At 49.3% G+C, this 26,499-nt stretch overlaps 10 protein-coding genes across 10 annotated transcripts; 4 read left to right on the top strand and 6 right to left on the bottom strand.

Moving 5' to 3' along the window:
• Positions 1 to 54: 54 nt before the first annotated feature.
• Positions 55 to 1,995, top strand: N7515_003610 (PAS domain-containing hybrid sensor histidine kinase/response regulator; the record flags this gene model as incomplete). Its single annotated transcript, XM_056664354.1, has 1 exon — positions 55 to 1,995. The coding sequence occupies one exon, from the start codon at positions 55 to 57 to the stop codon at positions 1,993 to 1,995; it is 1,941 nt and encodes a 646-aa protein (XP_056523411.1).
• A 219-nt stretch (positions 1,996 to 2,214) lies between these two features.
• Positions 2,215 to 4,035, bottom strand: N7515_003609 (Cytochrome P450; the record flags this gene model as incomplete). The annotated part of the gene is made up of 4 exons (XM_056664353.1): positions 2,215 to 2,250; positions 2,323 to 3,571; positions 3,651 to 3,801; positions 3,858 to 4,035. The coding sequence occupies 4 exons, from the start codon at positions 4,033 to 4,035 to the stop codon at positions 2,215 to 2,217; spliced, it is 1,614 nt and encodes a 537-aa protein (XP_056523410.1).
• A 393-nt stretch (positions 4,036 to 4,428) lies between these two features.
• N7515_003608 (Zn(II)2Cys6 transcription factor) lies at positions 4,429 to 6,046 on the top strand (the record flags this gene model as incomplete). Its single annotated transcript, XM_056664352.1, has 4 exons — positions 4,429 to 4,717; positions 4,771 to 5,054; positions 5,132 to 5,256; positions 5,308 to 6,046. The coding sequence occupies 4 exons, from the start codon at positions 4,429 to 4,431 to the stop codon at positions 6,044 to 6,046; spliced, it is 1,437 nt and encodes a 478-aa protein (XP_056523409.1).
• A 147-nt stretch (positions 6,047 to 6,193) lies between these two features.
• On the bottom strand, positions 6,194 to 6,843 carry N7515_003607 (SRPBCC domain-containing protein; the record flags this gene model as incomplete). Its single annotated transcript, XM_056664351.1, has 3 exons — positions 6,194 to 6,427; positions 6,489 to 6,638; positions 6,700 to 6,843. 3 exons carry the CDS (start codon positions 6,841 to 6,843, stop codon positions 6,194 to 6,196), a joined length of 528 nt encoding a protein of 175 aa, XP_056523408.1.
• Positions 6,844 to 9,647: 2,804 nt separating this feature from the next.
• Positions 9,648 to 11,223, bottom strand: N7515_003606 (uncharacterized protein; the record flags this gene model as incomplete). Its single annotated transcript, XM_056664350.1, has 9 exons — positions 9,648 to 9,738; positions 9,788 to 9,971; positions 10,021 to 10,099; positions 10,186 to 10,551; positions 10,601 to 10,700; positions 10,753 to 10,796; positions 10,851 to 10,980; positions 11,045 to 11,092; positions 11,168 to 11,223. 9 exons carry the CDS (start codon positions 11,221 to 11,223, stop codon positions 9,648 to 9,650), a joined length of 1,098 nt encoding a protein of 365 aa, XP_056523407.1.
• Positions 11,224 to 12,681: 1,458 nt separating this feature from the next.
• N7515_003605 (uncharacterized protein) lies at positions 12,682 to 15,097 on the bottom strand (the record flags this gene model as incomplete). Its single annotated transcript, XM_056664349.1, has 4 exons — positions 12,682 to 13,720; positions 13,773 to 14,449; positions 14,524 to 14,635; positions 14,694 to 15,097. The coding sequence occupies 4 exons, from the start codon at positions 15,095 to 15,097 to the stop codon at positions 12,682 to 12,684; spliced, it is 2,232 nt and encodes a 743-aa protein (XP_056523406.1).
• A 1,574-nt stretch (positions 15,098 to 16,671) lies between these two features.
• Positions 16,672 to 18,087, top strand: N7515_003604 (putative aspartate aminotransferase; the record flags this gene model as incomplete). Its single annotated transcript, XM_056664348.1, has 3 exons — positions 16,672 to 17,799; positions 17,864 to 17,969; positions 18,023 to 18,087. 3 exons carry the CDS (start codon positions 16,672 to 16,674, stop codon positions 18,085 to 18,087), a joined length of 1,299 nt encoding a protein of 432 aa, XP_056523405.1.
• Positions 18,088 to 18,183: 96 nt separating this feature from the next.
• N7515_003603 (putative choline kinase) lies at positions 18,184 to 19,320 on the bottom strand (the record flags this gene model as incomplete). Its single annotated transcript, XM_056664347.1, has 1 exon — positions 18,184 to 19,320. The coding sequence occupies one exon, from the start codon at positions 19,318 to 19,320 to the stop codon at positions 18,184 to 18,186; it is 1,137 nt and encodes a 378-aa protein (XP_056523404.1).
• Positions 19,321 to 20,293: 973 nt separating this feature from the next.
• Positions 20,294 to 22,394, bottom strand: N7515_003602 (uncharacterized protein; the record flags this gene model as incomplete). Its single annotated transcript, XM_056664346.1, has 9 exons — positions 20,294 to 20,404; positions 20,490 to 20,556; positions 20,620 to 20,784; positions 20,829 to 21,413; positions 21,489 to 21,714; positions 21,774 to 21,901; positions 21,955 to 22,103; positions 22,156 to 22,235; positions 22,292 to 22,394. The coding sequence occupies 9 exons, from the start codon at positions 22,392 to 22,394 to the stop codon at positions 20,294 to 20,296; spliced, it is 1,614 nt and encodes a 537-aa protein (XP_056523403.1).
• Positions 22,395 to 23,836: 1,442 nt separating this feature from the next.
• N7515_003601 (Oxoglutarate/iron-dependent dioxygenase) lies at positions 23,837 to 26,371 on the top strand (the record flags this gene model as incomplete). The annotated part of the gene is made up of 9 exons (XM_056664345.1): positions 23,837 to 23,939; positions 24,011 to 24,090; positions 24,144 to 24,292; positions 24,340 to 24,467; positions 24,527 to 25,411; positions 25,464 to 25,501; positions 25,561 to 25,746; positions 25,801 to 26,181; positions 26,237 to 26,371. 9 exons carry the CDS (start codon positions 23,837 to 23,839, stop codon positions 26,369 to 26,371), a joined length of 2,085 nt encoding a protein of 694 aa, XP_056523402.1.
• Between the last annotated feature and the right edge of the window lie 128 nt (positions 26,372 to 26,499).

The following is a 26,499-nucleotide window of genomic DNA, read 5'->3' as shown; positions in this document are numbered from 1 at the left end:
CGACTTTCTCAGTGAGATTGGAAGAACTGCTCATCGAGCCGCCTAGAGAAATAGATGACGTTCAATTTCAGCCGCAACATCTCGGCCAAGGAGCTGGCCGATATTCTCCCCAATGGCGTCGCCATCCTCACCAACCAATATGAACTTGTCTCCGTGAACCGCCGATTTCGGGAACTCATCACATGCTTCACCTCCGATTTCTCAAAATGCTGGTTGCGCTCGGTTCACCCAGACGACTATGAACGAGTATCCTCTGCGTACTTCGATGTCGCGAAGTTTAAACGGCCGCTTCGCCTTGAATACCATACCCGCGATCCGAACTCGATGTGGTGTGTCATGACACTGGATAAACTGGACGACAAGGATGTGCAATGCTTTGGGCCAAGCGAAGGCGGGATGTTCATTTGCACGATTGCGGATGTTACCCCGGAGAAGGAGGCCGAGCTCTTACAGAAGCAGGCGGCGGAAGATGCGCAAGAACGCAAGAAGCAGCAGGAGCGCTTCATCGATATGATCAGCCACGAAATTCGCAATCCGCTCTCTGCGATATTACATTGCACAGAGGATATCCAGGAGGCAGTATACAACAAGAAACCGGATGAAATATCGGTCATGGGCATTGTCGAAGCAGCGGAGACGATCAGCCTTTGTATCACGCATCAAAAGAAAATTGTCAATGATGTCTTGACTTTCTCGAAACTTGACGCGTCCATGCTGGCGTTAACGCCGCATAAAGTCCAGCCCAAACGCCACCTCACCACGCCGCTTGCAATATTTCGACCAGAACTCCGAAAACAGAGGATTGAATTTGAATACAAGGTCGATCATTCCTACTCGCATTGTGACATTGATTGGGTCATGGCAGATCTTGATCGCATGGGCCAGGTTCTGATCAATATTCTCTCGAACGCTATCAAGTTCACTGCAAAATCGGAGAGTCGTCGATCAATACGAGTCTCCATTGGCGCATCGAGAGAGCGACCCCCTTCATATCCGCCAAACGTCGTCTTCTTCGATTCGCATGAGGCTGACCTCCGCAAGGACGCAACCAACTCTTCTGAATGGGGAGCTGGCGAAACTGCTTATGTCTTGGTCGCCGTCAAAGACACTGGCATTGGTATCACCGCTCAAGCCCAGAAACGGCTGTTTCAACGCTTCAATCAAGCAACTCCCAAGACCGAGAGTGTCTACGGTGGATCTGGGCTTGGGCTCAATGTGTGCAGGGAACTTTGTCACCTGCACGGGGGTGAGATCGGCGTGAGCTCCCAAGAAGGAGAAGGAAGTACGTTTGGATTCTTTTTCAAAGTACGCCGGACGACAGACACGACCAGCGAAGGGCATGGTAGCCTTGATATGTCCGGAGTGGACCGACTTTGTGTTGATATCCAGTCGCTGGGCAATGAAATGCAGGGCGTCAATCAATCAACAGACGAGCCTGAGATTCCAGAGGATCCTCCGGAAGCGAATATCTGGGAGACGCGGCCTGGTGCACCGACAGACGAAGCCGCGGCAAATACTCACAAGATAGCCCGCGAAGTCTCGAATGATGAGACGAGACGAAAGAGTTCGGAATCGTTGCGCGATCGCGATATGAAGAAACGCAGTGTCGGCCGGCAACGTGTCTTATTGGTCGAAGATAATCTCATCAACAGGCGAATCATTTCACGCAGGTTGGATGCACTGGGTTACGAGATCTCCGAGGCCTGTAATGGCAGAGAGGCCGTTGACGCGAATAATCAAGCTACATTTGACTGCATCCTTATGGATCAGCAGATGCCTGTCATGGATGGTAGCTGTGCGACGAAGGCCATCCGTGATAGTGAAAAACGAGATGGTGGACATGTGCCCATCTTGGGGGTCACAGCCAATGTCAGACAGGCACATCAAGAAGAAATGCTTGGTGCTGGTATGGACGATATCATCCATAAGCCTTACTCGACTCATGAGCTTGTTGATAAGATCAACAGCTTGATCTCGAAAAAGCCCAGTTCCTAGAAGGAGGCTGAGTCCCTCAAGGAGCTGAATTCCCCCAAGGAGCCGAAGTCATAACTCAGATGGTGATGAAGCTTCTGCTGGATTTGGAAAAGCAGAATATATGAATTGTACGATAGGACCTGTATATATACCACCTGCATGATGAATTAACTATACAAATAGAACCTTCAAGGGAGCCGCCATAAGCGGAATATCCTCAACAGTTGTGCAGCGCACGTTTCATGGACGCTCTGTGAACACCAACGGACACCCATCCTATACCAAAGGTCAGCACCAGCCACGAGCCGGAATAAGAGTCTAGGATGTCTCCAAAGTAGTGGTACTCACCATTGGGAAAAGTGTAGCAAAAACCCGAATCTCCTCCGACCTCTCCGTAGCATGATGCTCCCAGTCAAGCTCTAACGCTGCTTTCCCAATCATACCCGCCATAGACAGTGGCACATAGTTTCTTGCCAAGCAATCGTGTGCTCCCGCGCCGAACACTAGCCAATTCTTCGTTTTCGACTCAGCATCCCCAGAGATCCATCGCTCGGGGTCGAAGGTATCCGGGTTTGGATAAACATTGGGGTCATGGAGGGCTGGGTAGCAGGACGGAATGATCATAGCGCCCTTGGGAACAGTGTAGTCGGCCGTGACAGGGAAATTTCTGGTCGCAAGATATGGAACCATGATCACAGGTGGTCGGTGGCGCAGGAGCTCTTTGATCACTGCTTTTGTATAGGTGAGTGACTCTAGCATGGGAAGATCAAAGGCCTTCTTCCTATCACCACCGCGAGCGGCAAGGTTTTCTGCTCGCAGTTTGTCGAGTACATCGGGTCGCTGGGCAAGGATTTGGAAGAGCCAAGTTGTGGCACTGCTAGACGCATCCTGGGAGGCGAAAAGGAAAGTAAACAGCGTTCGTCCGATCTCCTCGTTTGTAAACTCGCGAATCATGTTCGTTGGCTTCTCGGCGTCTGTCTCCCCTGCTGCGATTCTTTCGTGGTATCGCTTAGATTCCATCATATGAAGTACCCAGTGGTCAACGATACAGGTGGGCTTTGCGCCGGTTGCCATGTTTTTCTTGCATGCAGCTGCACATTTCGCAAATTCGGCATGGACTGCATCAGCCGTCCGCTTCCCGAGCCAGGTCTTGGTGAACGGGATGTACATCGACAAAGGCACGTTGACCAATTCGAGGGCAGCTGTTGCAAGGTAGAAGTCGTCGGCAATCTTTTTGACTGCGGCTTGGGATATATAATCACCGAAAAATGTGCGACATGAAAGTGCGCAATTGATCTCGCGGAACCTAGTCATGAATTCCATTGGCCGGCCCTGATTCTCCTTGCTGTCGGCAACAAACTTGGCAAAGTAATCAGCCAGCACCCTCTCTTGGACCGGGAGATAGGTGGCAATGGCTCTGTTCGTAAACAGTGGTGTCAATCCCCTGCGGTACTCGGCGTGGTCCTTTCCTTGAAGGAAAACCCAAGCTTTGTGGCCGATAATGTCCTTTGCAATTGACACTAGGCAGGGCTCCGCGTATGTCGGCGACTTGAACACTTTGTGGGCTATGTCTCGGTCGGAAGCTAGAACGACGAATCTGTGATTAAGTGCGTTAGTTTCGACATCTCACATGCTTAACGAAGTTGGGGAAGTTGGTGATTGATGTGAACGCGTACTTGTGGAAGACCGATACGCAGCTAAGTGGGCCGCTCGCCCACTGCGAAAGGTAACCTTCGAACTTCGGATGTAGGGCTTGTATGAATGGACCCATGAGCGGGATCTTCAGCGGTGGTCCGGCTATTGAACCTTTGCGTCTGATGTACATGACTGGAGGATGGCGTTAGTTTGGTCCTATGATTGTGGCGAGCATCGAGCATATTCACATTGGTCATAGACAACAACGGCGAGAATAGCTGTCACCACATACTGCCAGGTAGACCAGCTGGCCAGGAAACGCGGCAGGGAGCTTTGGAACTGGAAAGGCTCGGAAGGCCATATCTGTAGGGGATCATGCTGAGCGATGGAGATGTTGGCTACCTCAGCTGCCATATTAGGTTCCATGGTGGTTGTCACTGGTTGATGGCAGAGAGATGTTGCCATACTGTTTCTCCTTAAAATAGGCGGGAGATAGGGCATATCCTCTCTCAGCATGATACTGCCCGAGAGTACACCTTACCCGATTAGGATTAGACTCCAATGCCAAGCAGCGGCGTCTAGTCCTATTTTGGCTTGGCTTCGGGGTCATTGGCCCGAGGCCCGCGTGCACCATGAACGATGACTTCGAAGTTCGAAGTTCACAGTCAGCCCATTTCCTTTTGGCACTTGGGTTTGCAGCGTTTCTATCAATCCATTCCCAGTGTGACCTCGAAAGCGGTGGGAGGGCCTACCTTGATCTAATCCTGGGGTTAACGCACCACACCCCCTTCTTTGCATTTTTTTCACTCTTCTTCCAGGATGCGACAAACTCTCCGCAGGTCCTGTGCTGCCTGTGCCAAATCAAAGTCCAGCTGCGATCTCCGCACACCGCGCTGCTCCCGCTGCATCAAGCGGCAAGTTGAGTGCACTTATGCCAACGAACCCTTAACGGGGCCGGCAACTCACGGGCGGCAGAATGGCGCATCAACAGGCGCATTGGATGGATCTGGCACTTTGACCAACTACAGATTTGGGGCCCTTGATCCTTTTGACTCGTACCCACAGACTAGACTACCTCGGGAGCATGTTCAACGTTTGATTTATGGCTGTATGTGGGCCTGTGGTGAAACTTTAAGATGATCGCATAGCTTACCAAAGCAGTCCTCCACAAGATTGCCTTCCAGTACTACCCTCTTGATCTGAACGCAACTTCAAACCCATTTCTGATCTCTTGGTGGCCACTTGCCCTAGGAGATCCAGCACTGTTTCACGTCTCGCTCCAGACGGCCTGTCTTGATGAAGAGTTGTTGGCACAGAAGGGCTTTCAGACATCTGAACTTCTCATGGCTGACTCTGTGGCTCTGGTACGGCGCAAGGTTGAGTCCACGTCACTAGCTGTGCAGGATGGGACTTTGAACTCTGTCATAACATTAGCGACCATTGAAGTGAGACACTCCTATGCCTCGCGCTTTCCCTGCTATATTCTTGCATGGAACGATAACTGACATTAAGTGCCTCACAGTTTGGCAAAGGCAACTTAAAAGTTGGCGAAATGCATGTTGAAGGTCTAAAGAAATTGGTCGACATGAGAGGTGGCATCAACGCTGTAAGGCAGACAAGCCCACTCACCGCCAGAATGATCAGTTGGTAAGACAAAAAGTCCTTCAAAAGAAGCCATGAAACTTACACATCGCAAAGGGTATCGATGCTCATAATGGGCCACCCTCAATTCAAGACCCAAGATGACTTCGGCACTGGAGATGGCATACCCCCGATCCCGGAATGGCAACTGGACCCAACGGCGCTTAACGATGAGTTATTCGATATCGGCAGCATTGGAGTTGACTACGTAGTCAAGAATGTCTTCCTTCGTCTCCGACACGTCTTTCAACGAGCGCGCAACATGCCCTTCCCAGCCACGCAACTTCATGACCTTACCTGCTACGTCATACACCGACTTCTACTTTCTGCCCCAGATACCACATTACCACAATTATCACCGATGACAGAATGCATTCGCTATGGAATCATACTCTACATGTTCATCGTCCAGGGGCCAACATATTACTCGCATGCCGTCCTACTGAATACCATTGTCATGCGCTTTATGGAGCAACTTCAACATCTTGCATCAACGGCTCGTGTCTATGATTCCCTCGATGTCTGGTTTTCCATCGTCGGGATGGTAGCTTCGGTTGGCACGGTTCACCACCAGTGGTTCATCGTGAAAGCCCAAGAAATAGCTATTTCTCTACAACTGGCTGACTTTGATGAAATCCTTACCCGCATCCAGTCCGTCTTGTGGTTGGAAAAAGCCCAGGTTGAAGACGTCTTTCGAGCTCAATGGGAAGCTGCCATCAATGCCACGGATCAACAGGTACCATCAGACCTCACGATGTTTTCCTTGCCATACAACGATAGCGAGAAGTTCATATGAGATGCTATTCCATTCACCAAATTGTTTCGCCGGAAAGTAACTGTGCATGCCCAGAAGCCTTTACTTTGGTTCCGACCCCGCAAGCACAGCACAATGTGCGTGCACACCAGGGAAAACAGTGCGTGTGCGGCAACTTTGGCCCCAAAATTAGGCCTGCTCAGCACGGGCCTTAAGATCCCGAAGGAATATGTCGAAATTAGCACGGACTTTGTTCCCAAGCAGCGAGGGGCTCATGATAAACGCAAGGAGACCCTTAGGATCCTCCGTCTGCGTGAAAACAGTCGACGCACCGCCATTGGCCGGTTCCATATGGAACTTATACAAACCAGCAATGGTTAATACGGGTGGTCCTTGCCAAGAAAACAGGCTCTCGGTATTCTCCTATAGCGCTCGCACGGAATTCAGCTCTCAAGTTGATGTTGAATGGGACGGTGCTTCTCACCCTTATTTCAGCAACGAACTTGAAATTCTGAATGTTGATCTCAATCTTGTCTCCCCAGACAAGCTCCTTTGAGGTCTTGGTGCTATCCTGGACCTTGATGCTTTTAAGCCATTCCGTGTGCCATTCCGGGTATGCTGAGAAATTCAGCAGCTACGGGCGATCGCTTGTTAGCTTGATTCGCCTCGCTTTTTCACTTAGGGCTCGTGCATACAAGTTCGCGCACTTTAGAAGGCGGCGCATCAATCTCAATAGTGCTGGAGATCATTTTACCGGCGATGGTTGGTCGTGGAGGTCGGATATATGAGAAAGGAGGTAAAGGGGGGGCTACGTCGTACGACGATGACAGAGCGTGCATATGTACAGTGGTGTCTGATTAGTATTTAACCTCCGGTACATTGGGGGCCTAGGACCCACTTTAATACTGCCAAGCAGAAACCTCGGGGGATTCGAATTCATCCAATAGGTGGTGACGCGCGAGTTCCGATTGGCTGATAAAGTAAGCGGTCTAGATAGCGGTCAAAAGTAAAAGTGGGGACCTAAGTACCGGAGGTTAATTACTAATCAGACACCAGTCACACCACTGTAGTTAAGTGGTGCTTATCCTTGCTAGATCCAGCTGTACGTTCCACTCTATCAATCATAATCTGGTGGTATGTTATAAATTCAAGATTTTAAACAGCTATGTTTCAGTTTCTTCAGGACATAGGTAATCCCTTATCATTCAGCTCTGTGCACTCCGTACTTCGTACTCCGACGTCTTTGATTACGCGCTTGACCCACAACAGCACCGCCCATTGGAGCGAGCATAAGCATCAGTAAGGGAATAAATTACCTGTACCGGAATGTATGCAATCGCTTCTACAAATGTTTACACCCGTGAGTCGGACCGGACATTGACCCGACTGGGCCGCCGATTGGATGCTTCCATCTTGATAACTTTGCATTTGACCTCTAGATGCTTGTACAATAAGAGAAGCACTTCGTCTGAATACTTCTCCGACAATTTCATGTGAACAATTCAAAATACCGCCGCTAACTGGGGGACTTTTATAGAGGTCATCCATGGAATGAATTAGGGGAGAGAGAGAGAAATTCATTTGCCCGATGTAGCTCGCTCTAAGTATAAGCTCTGGAATGAATTACGCAGTAAATCCGTGGATGTAAAAAGTATGAAATTATGCTTCTCCGCATTTCTTATTTAGTCAAGGACTCAAGACTAGGTTGGAAAACAAGGAGAGGGGGGCAAAAAGCAAAGCAAAAGGTAAGCCAACGGCGGGGGTCGAACCCGCAACATTCAGGTTAAAAGCCTGACGCTCTACCATTGAGCTACGCTGGCTCGTTGATTGGCTGGACCTTGTATCTCAAATTGATAATCCATAACTGCTCCATTGTCGCCTTTAGGCAGCGGGCGTCCAGGTACTGTATTTGACGGCACTCGGCAGAGAATCCTCCCCGCGCTACCCCGGGTGGGTTTTCACTCTGCCAATCATTTCCTTCCAGGGAACCGCTGATGTCTATGAGACGGTAGACCAGCCGCAGTCCCGTCATCAGGCCAGCCAAGGAACGCACTACAGTATGATGACAGACTTCGGTCATTGAAGTTCAAAATGAATGTAATTCTTGTCTTAGGCCGTCCGGAACTTCTACGTCTTCTACGTTAACCTCTCTCTTCCTTGATCTTAGTATTCTGCCGATTCTGTCACTTCCCACCTTGCGTCAAGATTAGCCGCATCTGCTATCTCCCCTGAGCCCTTGTGGGATGGAACCCATCCCTGCCACTGCTTCAAGTCTTGAAATTTCTTTAATATGTATGGGGTAACTGCGTAGTACTACATAGGCACTCTCAAGACTCACGCTAGCTACTTAGAGCTAGCGTTCCCGGAGGCTTAGCACCCACGGGTGTAGCGATCGTGCAACCGTGGGGATCGCGACGTGCAGTGTAGTCTAAATAAGCTACGGTACCTTGCGGCTGGGAGACCGCAAGTTATAGTACTAAGTATGCTGAAGTCCCACGTGGGGCACCCGGGGCAGAGCAACACAATGCTGAGCCACTGCCCAAGTGCAATAACGTAGGTCACTGAAATCAATAGATACTTCAAGATACTCCAATCAGATACATCCAGTCTGTTACCGTACGTTTATGAGAGTGATCCTAGCGGCCATGAGTCGTGTCATTGATGTACATAGAGGGCGAAGAACACGTAATATTATATCGAGAGTCGAGACTATACAGATACCCCAGGGGCAGAGACCGAAGATGATTTCTCGTAAGCCTGATCGAGTGTTATATGATCGATCTGAGGGTCTGAACGAATCTTTTCGTAGACGGAGTCTGTTATAGCGGCCCTGCAACATCGATGAGTGATCAAATTCATCCAGTTTCCAGCCTAGACATGATACATACGAGAAACCTCTGGAAATCATATCTGGAAATCTATTAACGATAGTTCCACCATCTTCTTGGATTTGCTTCATGAAACCGTTGATCTGCTCAGTAGTAGCTGAGTCTTTGAATGTTACCTGCCCGTTTTTGTTAATTGCGGTTCACGGACAAGGGTGGGCGTGAGTTACGATATATCTCGAGGTCATTTTATCGGGTATATAGGTATCAATGAGTTAGGTATGTGATATTTTCGGTGAGAAGAATAGGGTGGGAAGTTGAGTTGCGAAAAGAACAGTATGAGGATATAAATAGCTTCCTGGGGTTGATCCGAGGGAACCGGATGTCGTCATAGTTGTAGTGAAACCTGAATGGAACCCGAAACCGGGACCAGAATAGTGGGTGGAGATGTTATTGGAGGGAGGTTCATACCGCCTACATGTACCTGGAAACCCGATCTTAATCGTCTTCATCGTGGCGCAGTTCAGTTCGTTGTAAACTCACACTGCAAGTAAGTGTTGATCTGTAGCGGCAAGTCCGCCACAGGAGTAGCATAGGTATGATCCGAACTAACTATAAATTCGAAATTAATAACAAGACCTAAACAAAGATGGAAGTGCGCTCATTTGAAATCACAAAAAACAGGTTCGTAGTTGACCAAAACACCGAAAACACGATCGAGGAACTGGGTATATCCCGATGATGCAAATAAAGAACATTCCTCTAACGCAACCCATAAATACTTCATGACGGCCATGTGGTTTATCATGGTCGCTTGATCATTTCTGCACTGTCGAAGAGGTCTGAGTCCACTTTTTGACGGACTCATTGATCTCTGCTTTCTTGTGATACTCCAGTACCTCGGCATACCTGACATAGGAATAAGTATCATGCCTGCCAAATGGTTGGGTAGACATACAGTTTCTGCTTCCATACATCATCAGAACAGAAAGACCCATTCAACGTCCAATCGAATTGCTCTTCCGCAACGGGCTCATCTGTCGGATCATGATATGAGGCCAGATACGGTGAAGTAAGAGCCTCAGCTGCAGAGATTCGATGATCAGGATCGAAAACCAGCATTTTCTCGAGGAGTTGAAGAGCTGCAAGGTGTGAGCAATTGATCTATCAGTATTACTGTAGAGAACGTACCACTTGGATCAATGTTTGGGAATGTGCTGGACAATCCCAAGCCATCATGCTGGGGGAGTGTATCAAGAACGCCCCGAGTCTTCAGAAATGAAAAAAGTTAGTGTTCGCTCAACGCAGTTGTTCAACAGCCAACATTTTTGTGATGTGACTGGATATGAAACTCACACTCTGTGAAGTCATTTTGACCAAGGTCTCCTCGGAGGGCGTCCCGAGCAGCTTTGTGATGGCGCTGAACTGCTCGAAGCTGTCCTTTCCTGGAAAGAGAGGTTTTCCCAGCAGCATTTCGGCGAATATACACCCTGCGCTCCAAATGTCGACCTTTTCGCCGTAGGTCTGGCATAACAACATGATTTCCGGAGCCCGGTAAAGTCTACTTGATATGGTCGAAAGGTAGCCTGTCATTTGCGGTTCCCGGACTCGTGCCAGTCCAAAGTCACAGATCTTGAGGTCGCAGTTCTCATTAATGAGAATATTTTTGGGTTCAAGATCGCGGTGAACCACACCCGCTGAATGAATGTATTTCAATCCCCTCTGGCAATGTAGTTAGCAACAGTTTGACAGACGACGGAGAGAAACAAACCATTAGCTGATATAGAAAGAATTGGACGAATTCATGGCTAAGAGATTTCGAGTCCAAAAGTTCTCGCAAATCAGTCTGCATGAGTTCCGTGACGAGATAGCTGCGAATGATCAGCAAATAGCGCGTGAAATGATAACGACATCGAAACTCACATGTCTTCTCTAGGTGAGATGAAAATATCAAGCGGACGGATGACCTGTTCATTCAATCAGCTCGAGTTAAGACAAAAGGGATTGGTTACTTAACACACATTCTCATGTTTCAGATGCCTCAACAATTTGATCTCTCTGTAAATATGCTGCGCAGTTGCGGGCGTATTGAACGGCTGGATGATCTTTTTCACCGCAACATATTGCTGGCCTATTTGATCCCATGAAGAGCTGGATGATCAAGTTAGTGACTTGCATTCTGGCTTCATAACCGGAACAAGCAGAGAAAACGAACCAAACAATGCCCGAAACCCCGATCTTCAACGTCTCTGGTGCCGAATATCTGATATACACGACAGGTCAGTATGTGAGTTCTGGCACATGACTCGAGATTGCGCCAAGGCATCTATATGCGCACCGGTTTGGGGTTTCAAATTTCCCGCCCAAAACATCACTTCTCACAAAATGCACCATATCGTAAGAGGTGGATAATAACGCAGCCACGGTAATATATGGGCGGCAAAATGGCAATAATGGAAAGATTGATTAATCGATCGTTCCCCCTAACGCGGTGTTTCAAAGATAGGAGGGGCTTCTGTTGAAAATGGACTATGCTCGTGTTAAATCAAATGTACTAAAAGGCCTTAGAGCCTACCGAGAATATCCCGGCGCGTTCTTCGGATCCGACCCATGGTAATGATTGGGGGAAGCCGCGTCCGATTCCCAGTTTTCTTAGAAGGTTCACAAATTTTCAATGCCATATAGCGATCTGTTCGCCCATAAAGCAGGTTATCCCCATATTCGGCTTATAATTCGGCTTCTGTATGCTATTTCCCCGAATATTGCCACAGTCAGTGAGGGAATTTTGCGACTCTTTTCCTGTAGAATATTATGTGCAGCAATTCATAGTTATGTTGCCCGAGTATTGTTGCCAGCATGCAGATAGTTTCCCATTCTGTACGTAGGGAAAGAAATCCAAACTCCTGGGGAGACCCTTCGGATGAGACGACCAGCCAATGAGAGAGCCTTGTTTTACCCCACACATTTGACTAACCGTTCTTGGCATGGATCGAGCGAACCTGGAACTGATTCTGGATGTAAAGTAAATAAATGTGCACTTGAACCTTGGAAATGTCCATCGAGAAACGTGGATGTAGCTGTCAAGTCACACGGGTAGAAGATGAACTGTAGATCCATTTCAATATCACGACCAGGTTTTTCAAGGCCGACATCACAGCAAAATTGCAATCTTATGGGCGATTGACTACGCTGCATATGCAAGTTTTTGCAAGCTACGATCTATGCTCACCATGTACACGTGACAGATTTATGGACTCATAAGATCTAGTCTTCGGCCGAGCAGAAGGCCGCCGGCCGAAGATGCGGATCATGTGCGCCCCCGGTGGTGTGTCACGTTTTGGGCTGCATGTGCTATTAACTAGTTCGTTTCATCTCAAAAGGATTCAATTTTACTTTTCTTCTCTCTCCCTGTACTATCTCTCACTAAAGTCCCTTCCTTACGCATTCCTATTGCTTTATGATGGTGGAGGATGTGAGTCTCAGTACCGCACTGGAAGAACACTGCTTGGCACCTATCTACGACAATGATTACCCGATGGTCTCGAGCAGTGCTTCGCTTGCAGCCTCTTGAGGTCTCTTCAAGGCTACCCAACAGAAGACACTTACCCAAAGTCTTCAAGCAGTTCATTGCCCAACACCCCGAGGTTACCTGTCAGCTGCTGTCCGCGTCCGATGTCCACCGATACACAGCTATCTCACCCCGCTCATTAAAATAGTACTGATTTATCGTTTCCAAACCAAACGAGAACGCATCAGGGAATCGCAAAGAAATCAGTAATACTTGGAATACGGAACAGAAAATTGACAACGAAAGCAAGGAGTGCAGGAGAGGAGGTCGACAACAGGGAAACATTATCTTACACCGAAATCCAGTCCTTGAGACGACAAGAGTTCCGCAAAGTTACCCCAAGCCCGCTCGAATGAGGCGTCTGTGGTGGAGCACTGACTGAACCATCGCAGCGCTTTCTGGACTCTCCCCAATGTTTCGTCCCAGTCAATAGCCCACGCCTGACTCTGAGTGAGCAACTGCCTCACGAGCACTACAGTACCTTGCGTGAGGTAGTGCAAAACCGTCCACCAAGGCGAACAACTCATGAGCCAGGCCATACTTGGTTCGTTGGGTAGCAGATCGAGCATATGGGATGCCGCCTTGACGCAAATCGCTGCCATGTGTGGGTAAAACTCATTTGGAGAGCCCTCACAACGTGGCTGATAACTCAGGGCGGGATGGGAAATGACAAGTTTGGTGGAATAATACTGGAAAGCCAAACTCGTGCGTTGACGGGCAAAAGCTTTGTCAACACGTGGTTCCGTGAAACGATAGGTTTGAGGAAGTCGAGCAAACCAGTTGTCGGCGGCAGTGTTGAGCGACATCATTGCCATTTCCAGATCCTGTCGCGACTTGCGCCCGGCGCCGGGAGAGTACAAGATTTCGATTGCATCTCTCATCACAGCTGACAGGTTGATGGAGTACAGCAAGTACAGCGAGACATTAGCCTGATGCTCCGGCATGGGCAATACCGGTTCAGGTAGCGGCTGTTGAGGGGGCGAATATCTTGATTGCTCGTTCGACCTGATCGAACGATCATAAGAGAGGAGGGATTTCATCAGGGAGTCTCGGGACTGAATGTCTACGATCAGCCTCGCTACGTGCTCATCCCAAAAATCCTCCTCCTTGTATGGCACTGGCAAAGGTGTGGTGCAGTGTTCCTGGGGCATTCTGGGCATGCGCCCGGTCATGCCGCAAAGGAGGCTATCCATCACATACAGCGCCCACCACAAGCGATATCTGGTTTCTTTGGACACGTGTGTGATGCTGCTGCTCTCACTACGAAGGTGGATACCCATTGAGATTGCCGATTGAATAGCAACACCACATACTCTCCACGCCCTATACCGAAATCAGAAACGAGAAAATGGCACAGGCGCGGCGTTCGACCTACCTATTGATTTGTCCGATGGAGAGCATGTAGAGTGATATCAGTGCCTCTGCTTGCGTCTGTTGCAGATTAGGATGGTCTAAGAGTGCACAGTCTGTCTGATTCAATCGCTGAGCACGTGAAAAATACACCGCGTGCTTATTATGATCTAGCCGCGGGTGATGTCCATCAAGCTCAAAATGCCTCGCAGCGATTGCAAACACCATGTTCAACAACGCCATCCACTTGTTTCCGGGATGTGTCGGGGTGTTGCTATAGAACAATCGACACTGGTTCAGGAAAATTTCTTTGCCGAGGATCGGAAAAGAAGCATGCGCAACCTGGAAGTATCTGTCCACAAGTTCATCGGCGACCACCTGCGAAGGATATGCGAGGTAGTCTGAATCGTTTGTCGAGGGCAGACCAATCTCATCCACAAAGAAACCACAGGAGGAAAGCGATGGTTGTCCGGGTCGCTCGGACTGCCCGGCTGTGTCGGAACTTGCCTGGTCAATCTGGCGTCTAAGCCTGTATAGCCATGCCATCGGCGAATGTTCCCCTACGAATCCCCTCGCTTGTAGTGACGTGTCCCCGTTGAAGTCCTCAGTGGTGTGATCCACGGAAGAGATCATGGGAGCGGGCGCTTCCGTCTCGTCTGGTACTTTAGGGGCGGTCGGTGATGGCAAGGAAAGGCCGGAGATCTGTGAGATGTCAAGAGTGATTAGGAATCATCTTGCCTCGTACGGTCGCCATGATATCATGGACTTTGACGCACTTTCTCGAGAGCTTGATCGACAATTCTGGCCAGCTCGCTATCGATCTTTGGGTAAATATCACGCACGAGAGATTCGTAGTGTTTGAGTTGGCTTGATATGATTGTGAGTTGTCTAAACGCCCGGGTCAATATTGAGTCCAACAACGAGATCTACAGGAATCATCAGATACTTAGCATTTCTCTCTCGTTTGCCGTCGACGTAAACGCAATACACGTTGGTCTCCTGACATCGGAGGCAAGAAGGCCGATGACCAGAACACTTGTTCTTCTGTTTGCGACAGTTGTGACATGCTCGGCTAACTCGACCGTTGGTGCTACCAAGCGGCAGGTCAAGTCGTGGAATGGCAACCTTTGGGTTCGCTTGCTGCTCCGTTATGACCTGCGATATGCTCCCGGAATCTTGTATATTGACCCCGTATGCACCGAGCGCATCGATCTCAAGTGGGGTGGGGGGCGTGACTTCCCGGCTCTCGGGCGCCGCGCCATAGATAGAGACGTTCGTCTCATCATTTTGAGAGACTAGGGGGTCAGTTCGAGACGGCAAAGAGGTATTATGAGATGGCCTTCCGCTCATGGCGACTTCGCAGCCCGCTACTCATTGCCAGTGCTTCGTTGTAGAGGATGGGGAAACGCACAAACCAGCCACTATGCTTGATGGACAGACTGCGCCGGAAAGGAAAAACAGCGGAAAACCCCCTGTCGACGGTGGGTACTGTTTTGGCAAGAGACCCCGCAACGGTGATTGGTAGGATTTTACTCCCCTCCCAGGATTGCTTGGTATTGGTTACCCTGCCGAGAAAAGACCCTCTCAGGCCCACTATTGGGAGATTGGCGAAATCTGTTTGATCAACTTGTTTTGGTACCTCTTGTCTATCTGAGGACTACTGTGTACTATCCTACCTCTTCTGAAATGAGCAGTTAGACATGGAATTAGCAACCTTCGAGATAAGCCAGACCTAGATAGGCAAGCCAAGGTAAAGTCGTGAGCTTGTAAGCCCCATATCTTCGTATTCCATTGTGCTTGAGTCTAATCTCCACTCCACACTGTCTCCATATCTGCATAAGGCCATTGGATTCCTCATTGCGTATCCGTACTGCGTAGGTACATACTGCGTATTACACAGTACAAGATGGATTGAGGCTGAGTGCTGCTTTGCTGCCATGCATGACTCAGGTTGTAGATCGTAACCTCCTTGCATTACGCAGTGCTGTACCTCTGGTCCTATCTCGATTGCATGTGCCCAACATTCCAAGTGTTACGGTAATACAAAGCACTACATAACGGTAGCCCGCGATCTAAGCCGATCAATTACTACAAAGTACAAACAGGCAAACCAAAGGCTGATTGGTGCGATAACTGCGGGGTTCCGTTGGCGACATCACCGCACCAAGATGACCTTATGCTCAAACTGCAATCCATGTAATCTGGCTCTTGTAACTACGGAGTGCAATTGGAGAATCTGCGTCCGAGTTCTGCCAAGTGGCCAGCATTGGCGAAGCATTGGTCAGCAGTATATACGTCCATTGAATTCCATATCACTTGAATCTCAGCACCACCAGGTTGCTGGTACAAATATTGACCCTGCGCGAGGATGGAATTTTCAACGAGAGACAAAGCCATACCTATGACTCAGTACTACAAATCGGTTTGTTGAACATGCTACAACAATCACCGGAATATTGCACGTGGAGGGTTTCAGTAAACCCGGGGAACCTGTCTCTGACTCTCTCCATATCCGCGGATAAACTTTCCAGCATTAAGCTTAAACTGAGATGAGATAGTTATCTCACCGCCAGTTGTCTATCAGCGGGCATTGACCCTGCCTTACTGAAGTTTCATGGTTGGAATAGACGACAGACGTCATGAAAACTATTCTGGGTATGCATTATTTATTTAGGTAGCCAATAACACATCGTTTCGCGGAAGGAAGCCCAAGAAGCTGTTAACTTAGCAGGAACCCAAACTAAGCGGCAGCCGGCGGCTGGAGGCGGGTATTTTACCATGCGGATATCTCAGAAGGTTCGGATTGGTGAGCGCCGAGGCAAGCCGCGGCGCTGCCGCGCGATCTATAAAGCCGGGGTATTGTTTGTTCAACCATGAGACAGGCGTTCCTTATTTTAACACATCGAACACCTGTCCTTCTCACTATGGGATCCATTTTGAAATCACCCGTCGACGGCCCTGTATATTCACTGTTCTCGACGCTCCCGGAAGCGCCGCCTGACGAACCATTTTCCGTGAATGGAGCATACAAGAAAGATTGCAGTCCGCACAAGGTCAATCTGGGGATAGGAGTCTACCGCACTTCTGAGGGAAGCCCATGGCCCTTGCGTGTGGTGGAAGAGGCAGAAAAGCAAATCCACGAAGCAAGCGATATCAACAGACATGAATATACTGCCATCCAAGGAGATCCAGAATTCCTCAATCTCGCTGCGGACCTTGTTTTTGGTTTTGGAGAGAAAGAGGGATCTGCAGTGTCAGTGGCTGAACAGGAACGGAAACGAGTCGTTTCTATTCAGACAGTCTCTGGAACTGGGGCTAATAGACTCGGCGCTGAGCTCCTGGCTCGAAATGTGCGACCCAGATGTGTTTGGATCCCGGACCCTACTTGGGCGAATCACTATGCCATCTGGGAGTTGGCAGGAGTGCCCCATAAAAGCTATCCGTACTACGATGCGAGTCGCAAAGCTTTCGATTTTGAAGGGACATTCCGCACATTAGCCGAGTCGGCAAATGAGAAAGACGTCGTCATTCTTCATGCTTGTGCCCATAACCCGACTGGAGCTGATCCAACAGAAGAGCAATGGAAAATGCTAGCTCGGCTGTGCAAAGATAAAGGCATTATCCCCTTCTTTGACCTCGCCTACCAAGGATTCGCGTCTGGTGATGCCAAGAAAGATGCCTGGGCTATTCGGCATTTCTTCCACGAGCTCGAGCTGGTGGAGTTCTGCGTGGCCCAGTCCTTCTCCAAGAACTTCGGGCTATATGGACAACGAGTTGGCGCTTTACATATCGCCTTGACTTCCACTGCCACAGAGGTGGTTTCGGAGAAGGTCTTTTCAAATTTGTGCCATCTGGTGCGTGGGGAGTATTCCATGGCCCCACGAGGCGGCGCCGAGATAGTGAAGACAGTTTTGAGTAATAACAAGCTGCGGAAGAAATGGCAGGAAGATCTTACGACGATGAGCCAGAGGATCCAGAAGATGAGACATGCCCTTTTCAATGAGCTGTCCAAACTTAACACACCTGGCGAATGGACTCATGTCATAAACCAGGTATGACGCTCTAATCTCCAGACCAAAAGGCCTTTGTTTATGGGTCGGTACTAATATTATCTAGATTGGCATGTTCACCTACATTGGATTGACAGAAAGTCAAGTCAAAGTTATGACAGAGAAGCATCACATTTACATGCTCAAGTCTGGCCGAATCTCTATCTCTGGCTGTAAGTCCCCCAATTGTTGGTAGGATCCGTACTCTGCTAACCGCATTGGACAGTGAATGAGCACAATGTTCGATATGTTGCGATGGCTATCGACGATGTAGTGCGCACCGTGAAATGAACTTTATCTTGGCCTGTCAAAAGTCGGCATAAAATGGGATTTATGAATAATAATACTTGCCTGTGCTAGAATGAGAGCGCATGCATTCTCTTTTTCTTATAGATCTTCTAAATTAAGTCTAGCATACTGGTCCACAAATTCATCGAACAGCTTATTTAGTCCGAGCAGGTTCAATGGATCCTTGTCATCTTCTTCATCCATGAAGCAAAGCATGTTATGGATGTCAAAAGTGATGGCCAACAGATATCCGTACTCGGATTCAAGGAACACCTGATCCGCTGTATCTGAATCGCCTGTCAGTTGATTCCACTGCCTGGCATACTCATCACAGAAGTGTCTCTTCTCCACCTCTGTATATTTCCTGCAATTTGCTATCCTGCTCTCCTCATCAAACCATTTGAACATCTTTTGCATGAAGTGCCCTCCGATGTCAAAGGCTCGGTAGTTCTGCATCACGAACTCAAAGTCAATCAGTGTGACTTTGCTCTCCCCATCCTTCGGATTATTCTTAACCATCACGTTCATGAATTGGATGTCATGAATACACCATCCTGTCTTTCCTCCTATAGACTCCAGCTTGTCCACCACATTTTTCAGCCTCCTCCCATAGTCGTAGTCAACTAATTTGTCGATACTGACACCTCCTTCTTTCCCGAGTGCCTTCAATTTGTCCATTTTGTGGTAACTTCTGAGTCCTTTGATGATGGCTTCATAGTATGATTCCACTGCCTTTGTCTCTAGTGGCGTCTTCAAGACATGAAACACGGCCAGTGCTTTAGCAACATCCGCTCGGATAATCGGATTCTCAACGTCCTCTGGTTCCATGTTACGTGCATCTAGGAACTCGTCGATTCTCCCGAGTGTGCCATCCTGGGTCTTGAAGAATCCGTAGACTTTGGCTCCTAATCCGGTTCGACCGTACTCGTGGCAGAGAAGTGCTTCCCCATGCTTGGTTGGTGCCAAAGGCTTGAAAACATCGAGGCTCCCCTGGCCCTCATGGTGAAATTTGATGAACACCTTCAAGGTCTCAGTAGATGTGCCAGTAGCGGGCCTCGGCCGCTCCACGGGACAGTGGGCGTTGGCAAAGGATGCATGGTATGACACGATTAGGGTCTCGGGATCCACAGATGGCCATTCTTCCGTCAGGAATGTGCCGATAATGTCTCTGACATTCTTTTTAGTCGGAATTTTGTCTTTGGAAAGAGTCACAGGAACGGGAGTGACGGCCGCCATCTCGATTTGGTGTGTGATGCGGTGCCTTGGGCAACAATGAGAGAGGAAAGAGGTGACTGGGATGAGTTATATGCCAGGAATTTCGCGGACTTTGGATATCTGTCCCAGCTTAACAGTAAAAAGGGTGTCGGGGTCCCGAAGTTGTTTAGCGCCAAATCGATACCTGGATGATTAGCGGCTATGGCCGATCCAAGTTGCTCCACTTAGGTTATGATAAACCTCTGGACATAGTCCATCAGAGTCAGGAAGATACAGTATTTAGTTTTCAAATAATTAATAAACAACACTGTAGGCTAGGTCCTGGCTTCCAGCCGGCTTTCACAGGGTACTTATCACACCACCGCTCCTAGGTAGACCGTAGGACACAGCCCGTCGACTCAGGCTAACGGGACAGGGCCCACCATACCTAGCGGCTAGGGCCGGCCAGCGATCCACTCCATTGAATCACATGACCATCACATACTACGTAGTATTGTTGAATGCACTCGCTCTTAACTACAGAAGATGAACAGAATGAGCAACATCAACCAGGAAAGCATTGCTATTATCTAGCCCACTAAGCCCAGTAACCAGTACCTGTAAATCCATGGAGGTACTGAAATGATTGCTGAGGGTTAGCGAAGCAATCCGTGAATGTGATAGGGGGGTCGCGTGTCACGTGACTGTCATTTGGTCCCTGAATTTCAGATGTTAATCGGTGAGAACTGGCAGAATAACATCCTCCACCAATCAGATCCCGGGGATCTATATCTACAGTACTTGGGGGTCCCAAAAAGAATCAACGCTCACCAATTGAAGCTGGCCGTCCGGCGGACGCCAAAGCCCCTCGTAAAATCATCAATTATTCATCATCTAAACGTGACATGATGTAAGACATAGCAGGTGGAGACACTGAAAAGGAGACAAAGGTAAAGAAAAAGAACAAAAGAACCAAGAAAATGAACGGAGATGGCGTTAGTCGGCAAGCAGGAAATCACTTCTCATCGTAGATCTGGCCAGGCGTGAGGAATAATTTGCCCTTCCCGATCTCCCCGGCGTTAACATGGTCGGGCTTGACATACCGCGCGGTAAGAGCAAACCACAACTTGTTCTCCGGTCCCACGGAGTGCCATACCGGTCCCGGTCAGCTCTGTCATTCAGCGGTGCCAAAAGGGAGGATGGCTACGAACCTCGTAGTATCTCTGGAGGTTTTCACCGTGCATGAATACCATGTCTTCAGGGTGCAATTCCGACTTGCTGGCTGGCGGAGCTTACTTTCCCTTCTGGGTGGCAAAGAGAGTTCGCCGAGAGTTGTCATACTTATCTTGGGAGATCTCGCCAGCTTCACACTTCTCCTTGAGCACACGACACTCATCTTCCAACCGGTAGCCTTTCAGCACGGGGTTGTCTTGCAGAGCACTCCCAGAGACAGATTTGCCATCGCCGGTGTCCACCCGTTGAGTATTTCCATTGAAGAGCTTGTACCTCATGCGGATCAACAAAGTAAGAATCCTGTGCACTTTGCTCACTTACCTAGACTGGACGAAAGCGGAAAACGTTTTAAACCAAGATCTTCACGCTGAAGACCGATAAACAAGTCGTCGGGCCCATTTGGTCGGCTGTTGATTTCTGCGTTCGCGACAAAATGGGTGATAAAGCCGACTCCATCAAGTTTGTAAGTGAGCTTGCGATAGGGTGACAAGCTAACATCATCGATCTCTGGGATCATGAATTTCTTATCGAAGACCATTCCTCGTTTCATTGAGGGCCGCTCGGAATCATCGTATACAACCCGGCACGAGATAGGCTTCATTGTCATGAGCCCTTCAAATGAGCAGACCTTACCACCCCTCTCGGCGCCAGAGTCATCGCTACACTTCCACCCTCGCCACAATGTCCGTCGAGTACACTTGTGACACTCGGGGCACACAATTCCTTTCCACGCACCACGAGATGTGCTGACGTCCGTGGCATCCTCATTCAGTGTCGAAAGATGATCGGGGACAAGGCTGCAGTTAGGCCGAATTTCATCGTCGGGACGACTGCGGAAGCTCAAGAAGGCAGGGTTAAAAGTTAGCTCAGGAGGACTGGAAACGTTTCCAATCTTCCAGAACCTGTCACACTCCGGCTGAAGGCACATCCAGCCATCCTCATACACACGGATACTTTCCTTGGATCAGCCCTCGCACTTCAGGGTTTGAGGCTTTGTGTCGAAGTCTCTGAGTTCGAGGGGCACTGGAGGAGCAGAGCCCTTTGCTGCCCACCAGCTTTTCTCCGCGAGATCCAATTTTTCAAAACAGACCTTCGCTCCATGGTTCGTACCAATTCTTTCAAACCAAACATTGGTAACCCGAAACCATGCCATGACGTTGTACCGATGTGGCAGGTCACGATTGAGGATCTTGTGCTTGTTCCCTTTCATATTGGTCAGCTACAAGCTATACGATACAATCCGTGATGAATTGGCAACCTACCAATAATTAACCCAACAGGAAGCTTTGACTTCAGGCTGGAAATGATGCTTCGCGCGAGTGTGCTATCAGCCTTCTGGTTCTTTCGGAGGGTCAGGTTTCCCTTTGAGTCTTTGGTACCGCAACCACCACTGATTCAGTTAATACATGCAGTCCTTAGTTGCTATTGGAGGATGACGCTCACATCCGAGTTATAATGACCTCTTCGTCAATATGGGTTCGGGTACCACCGTCAGCATCAACGAGAAAGCCCCAGCAAAGGCGCTCATTGTGATCCATCACACCCTGAGTGCAATGGAGCCAAGGAATTGCATCGCACAACTGTTGGCAATTCTGTAAGGTTATTAGAACCGAGGTGGAAGGACTCGAGATGGGGGTTTAATACCTCAGCCAACGTGGGTGGTTCAGCATGCACTGGCTCCAGGACTTGGTCAGTGATGGCCGCTTCAATCTGGTCTGATGGAACTACTAGGATCAGCATGCCATACACCACTGTCAACTATCCAAGAAGCCTTTGTTACCTTTGTTTGCCGGCGCCTTTTCACTCTTGCCTTTGGTGACGCGGCCCGATCTCACCACTTGTCCAGCCACATGAGGCCGACCAGCAATAGGACGTGCAGCCATATCGCAAAATCACAGTGTTTTCAGTTTGATATGCCATTTCCTGGGTTAGCGCATGCCATCTTCAGACCGATCGCGGGATGGACTCACAGTACAACACTCACGGTCACTCACAGCCACCACAGCAGCAAATCGCGAGTCCAATGGCGCTTGAAATGATTGCAGGTGGTTGAACCCAGATCCAAGTCAATGAACGCGGAGTAGAAAGAAGGGGGATTGAAACGCGCCAGGTCAGATTGATAGGACGCGTTGTTGTGGTAAGTGAAGGTTGAGAGGGAGGGATGGCGCAGGGCAGGCCTACAAAAACCTACCAGGACGGTATACAAGTCACGTTGAACCTTATATGGCAGAATCCCTGACTAACGGAAACTACGACCCACCCATCGATGGATGGAGATGTGCTAATTCGGAAAGGTCCCGAGGTTTTAACAGATGGCCGAAGCTGCCCGTGACCTGAATGTTCCAAGCCAAGGAAGCCATTACGTGCTATCTACAGTGCCCATCCACGGGTGACCCACAGCTGATGACAAAAGGAAAGCTAGCCAACCTTATTGGAATGACCTCGTGTATGCAGCCAACCATGGAATCTGAGCAGAGATACTGAGATTCATATACCTACACTGCATAGCCTAGACGACAGATTGCTCGCCATACAACGTGGGAGATGCTGGGACAGGGTCATACTGTCCTGCTACAGTGTACCAACTCGATGCGAGAGCTCATACATTGCTTTCAAGCACGTGCACACTCTGCATGGTCAAGGTTTGGACAAATATGTCCAGTCGACATACAGAGTGTAGGTATATGAATCGCAGTATTTCTGCTCAGATTCCATGGTTGGCTGCATACACGAGGTCATTCAAATAAGGTTGGTAGCGTTCCATTTTGTCATTGGCCTTGAGTCACCCGTGGATGGACTCGGTAGATAGCACGTAATGGCTTCCCTGGCTTGGAACATTCAGGTCATGGGGAGCTTAGCGCCATCTTTTGAAACCTTGGAACCTGTCCAAATTAGCACATCTCCATCCATCGATGGGTGGTTCGAGGTTTTCTTTAGTCAAGGACTCATCCCATCTAAGGTTTACGTGACTTGTGTACCGCCCTGGTGGGTATATAGGCTTGTCGTAGGCCTGCCCTGTGTCCTCCCTCCCTCTCGACCTTCACCTACTTTCCTAGAAGCAGCACAACGAGTCCTAGCAATCTGACCTGGCGCGCTTCAATCTTCGTTCTTTCTACTCCGCGTTCATTGGCTTCGATCTGGGTTTAAGCACCTGCGATCATTTGAAGCACCATCGAACCCCCGATTTGCTTCTGCGGTGGGTGTGAGTGACTGTGAGTGTTCGTACTGTGAGTCCATCCCACGGTAGTCCCACCATAGGTCTGAAGACCACATACGCTAACCCAGGGAATAGCATACCAGACTGCAAGCGCTGGAATTCTGCGATATGGCTCCACGTCCGACTGCTAGTCGGTCTCATGTGGCTGGACAAGTGGTGAGATCGGGCCGCGTCACCAAAGGCAAGAGTGAAAAGACGCCGGCAAACAAAGGTAACAAAGGCTTCTTGGATAGTTGACTTACGTTCTTTGTTACGTGATGTATGTCGTGCTGATCCTAATAGTTCCATCAGACCAGATCAAAGTGGTCAGCACTGACCAGGTCCTGGAGCAAGTCCATGGTGAACCACCCGCATGGGCTGAGGTATGAAACTCCCATAACGAGTCCTTTTCAGCTAGGTCCTAATGTCCTCCCAGAATCGCCAGCAGCTATGCGATGCAATTCCTTGGTTCCATTGCACTCAGGGCGCAATGTATCACAGTGAGGGCTTTTGCTGGGGCTTTCTGATTGATGCCGACGGTGGTACCCGGACCTACATTGACGACGAAATCATCATAACTCGAATGTGAGTGTGATCCTACAACTAAGGACTGCATGTATTAACACAATTAGTGGTGGTTGCTGCACCAAAGACTCAGAGGGAAACCTGGCCCTCCAAAAGAATCAGGAGGCTGATAGCACGCTCGCCCGAAGCATCATTGCTAGCCTGAACTCAAAGCTTCCTGTTGGGTTAATTATTGGTAGGTTGCCAATTCATCACGGATTGCATGGTATAGCTTGTAGCTGACAAGTACGAAAGGGAGCAAGCACAAGATTCTCAATCGGGACCTTCCACATCGGTACAACGTCATGGCATGGTTTCGGGTTACCAATGTTTGGTTTGAAAGAATTGGTACGAACCATGGAGCGAAGGTCCGTTTTGAGAAATTGGATCTCGCGGAGAAAAGCTGGTGGGCAGCAAAGGGCTCTGCTCCTCCAATGCCCCTCGAACTCAGAGACTTCGACACAAAGCCTCAAACCCTGAAGTGCGAGGGCTGCTCCAAGGAAAGCATCCGTGTCTATGAGGATGGTTGGATGTGCCTTCAGCCGGAGTGTGACAGGTTCTGGAAGATTGGAAACGTTTCCAGTCCTCCTGAGCTAACTTTTAACCCTGCCTTCTTGAGCTTCCGCAGTCGTCCCGACAATGAAATTCGGCCTAACTGCAGCCTTGTCCCCGATCATCTGTCGACACTGAATGAGGATGCCACGGACGTCAGCACATCTCGTGGTGCGTGGAAAGGAATTGTGTGCCCCGAGTGTCACAAATGTATTCGACGGACATTGTGGCGAGGGTGGAAGTGCAGCGATGACTCTACTGGCACTCAGACGGGCGGTAACGTCTGCTCATTTGAACGGCTCATGACAATGAACCCCATCTCGCGCCAAGTTCTACTCGATGATTCCGAGCAGCCCTCAATGAGACGAGAAATGGTGTTCGATAGGAAATTCATGATCCCCGAGATCGATGATGTTAGCTTGTCACCCTATCGCAAGCTAACCTACAAACTTGATGGAGTCGGCTTTATCACCCATTTGGTCGCGAACGCCGAAATCAACAGCCGACCAAATGGGTCCGACGACTTGTTTATCGGTCTTCAGCGTGAAGATCTTGGTTTAAAACGTTTTCCGCTTTCGTCCAGTCTAGGTAAGTGAGCAAGGTGCACAATTTTAAGTTTCAGGATTCTTACTTTGGACAGTCGCGGGCACACTTACCGCTCACTTCGCGGTGAACCACGTACGTCAGCTCGTCCGATCATCATGTTTACTGACCTCTCTGCTGACCAAATCAAACAGGGTAGCCCGTATAAGTATGTCGTGTCGGTGCTGTCAAAGGCGTTTGGCGAAGCCCCTGGGATCATTCTCCGAGCTCTGGGTCGTCTTTCGTGGGCGACTGAACAAGCTGTCATCTCCGCTGGAGACATGTACATGCCTCCCAATGAGCTGTTGACGCTGGGGTACTTTGAGGGCATGAAGATAGGAGTAAGTGACACTGTGAGATTGGCCCTACTCTCGACTAAAGCATAGATTTGTTAGTACCATGACGATGGTGAATCCTCTCTAGGCCCTACAATTGCAACCCTCTCACTTGGAGCAAAATCCACCATGTGGATCCGCATGAAGTACAAGCACTTCAACGGACATACTCGACGGGTGGACGCCGGCGATGGCAAAGCTGTATCTGGGAGTGTTCTGCAAGAGGACCCCGTGCTGAAAGGCTGCCGGTTGGAAGATGAGCGTCGTGCGCTCAAGGAGAGGTTTGGAGCTGGCGAGATCTCCCAAGATGAGTATGACAACTCTCGACGAACTCTCTTTGCCATCCAGAAGGGAAAACAAGCTCCACCAGCCATCAAGTTGGAGTTGCACCATGGAGACTTGGTAGTCATGCACGGTGAAAACCTTCAGAGGTACTACGAGGTTCGTGGCCATCCTCCATTTTGGCACCGCTAAACAACAGAGCTAACCGATATAGCACTCGGTGGTGCCGGAGAACAAGTTGCGGTTTGCCCTTACCGCGCGGTATGTCAAACCCGACCATGTTGACGCCGCGGAGATCGAGAAGGGCAATTTTACCCTCACGCCTGACCAGATCTACGACGGGAAGTGATTTCCTGCTTGCCGGCTAGCGTTATCTCCGGCCATTTTCTTGTTTTTCTTTGTTCTTTTCTTAACCTTGTCTCCCTTTCGATGTCCCCACTTGTAGTGCCTTGCATCTTTGTAGTCTTACTTTTAACT

The sequence above is a fragment of the Penicillium bovifimosum genome, assembly GCF_028826915.1.
Source record: "Penicillium bovifimosum strain IBT 22155 chromosome Unknown utg000003l_segment0_segment0, whole genome shotgun sequence".
In the NCBI taxonomy this organism is placed as follows: domain Eukaryota; kingdom Fungi; phylum Ascomycota; class Eurotiomycetes; order Eurotiales; family Aspergillaceae; genus Penicillium; species Penicillium bovifimosum.
The sequence above is the reverse complement of the archived record's forward strand: the minus strand, read 5'-3'. Positions and strand labels throughout refer to the sequence as shown.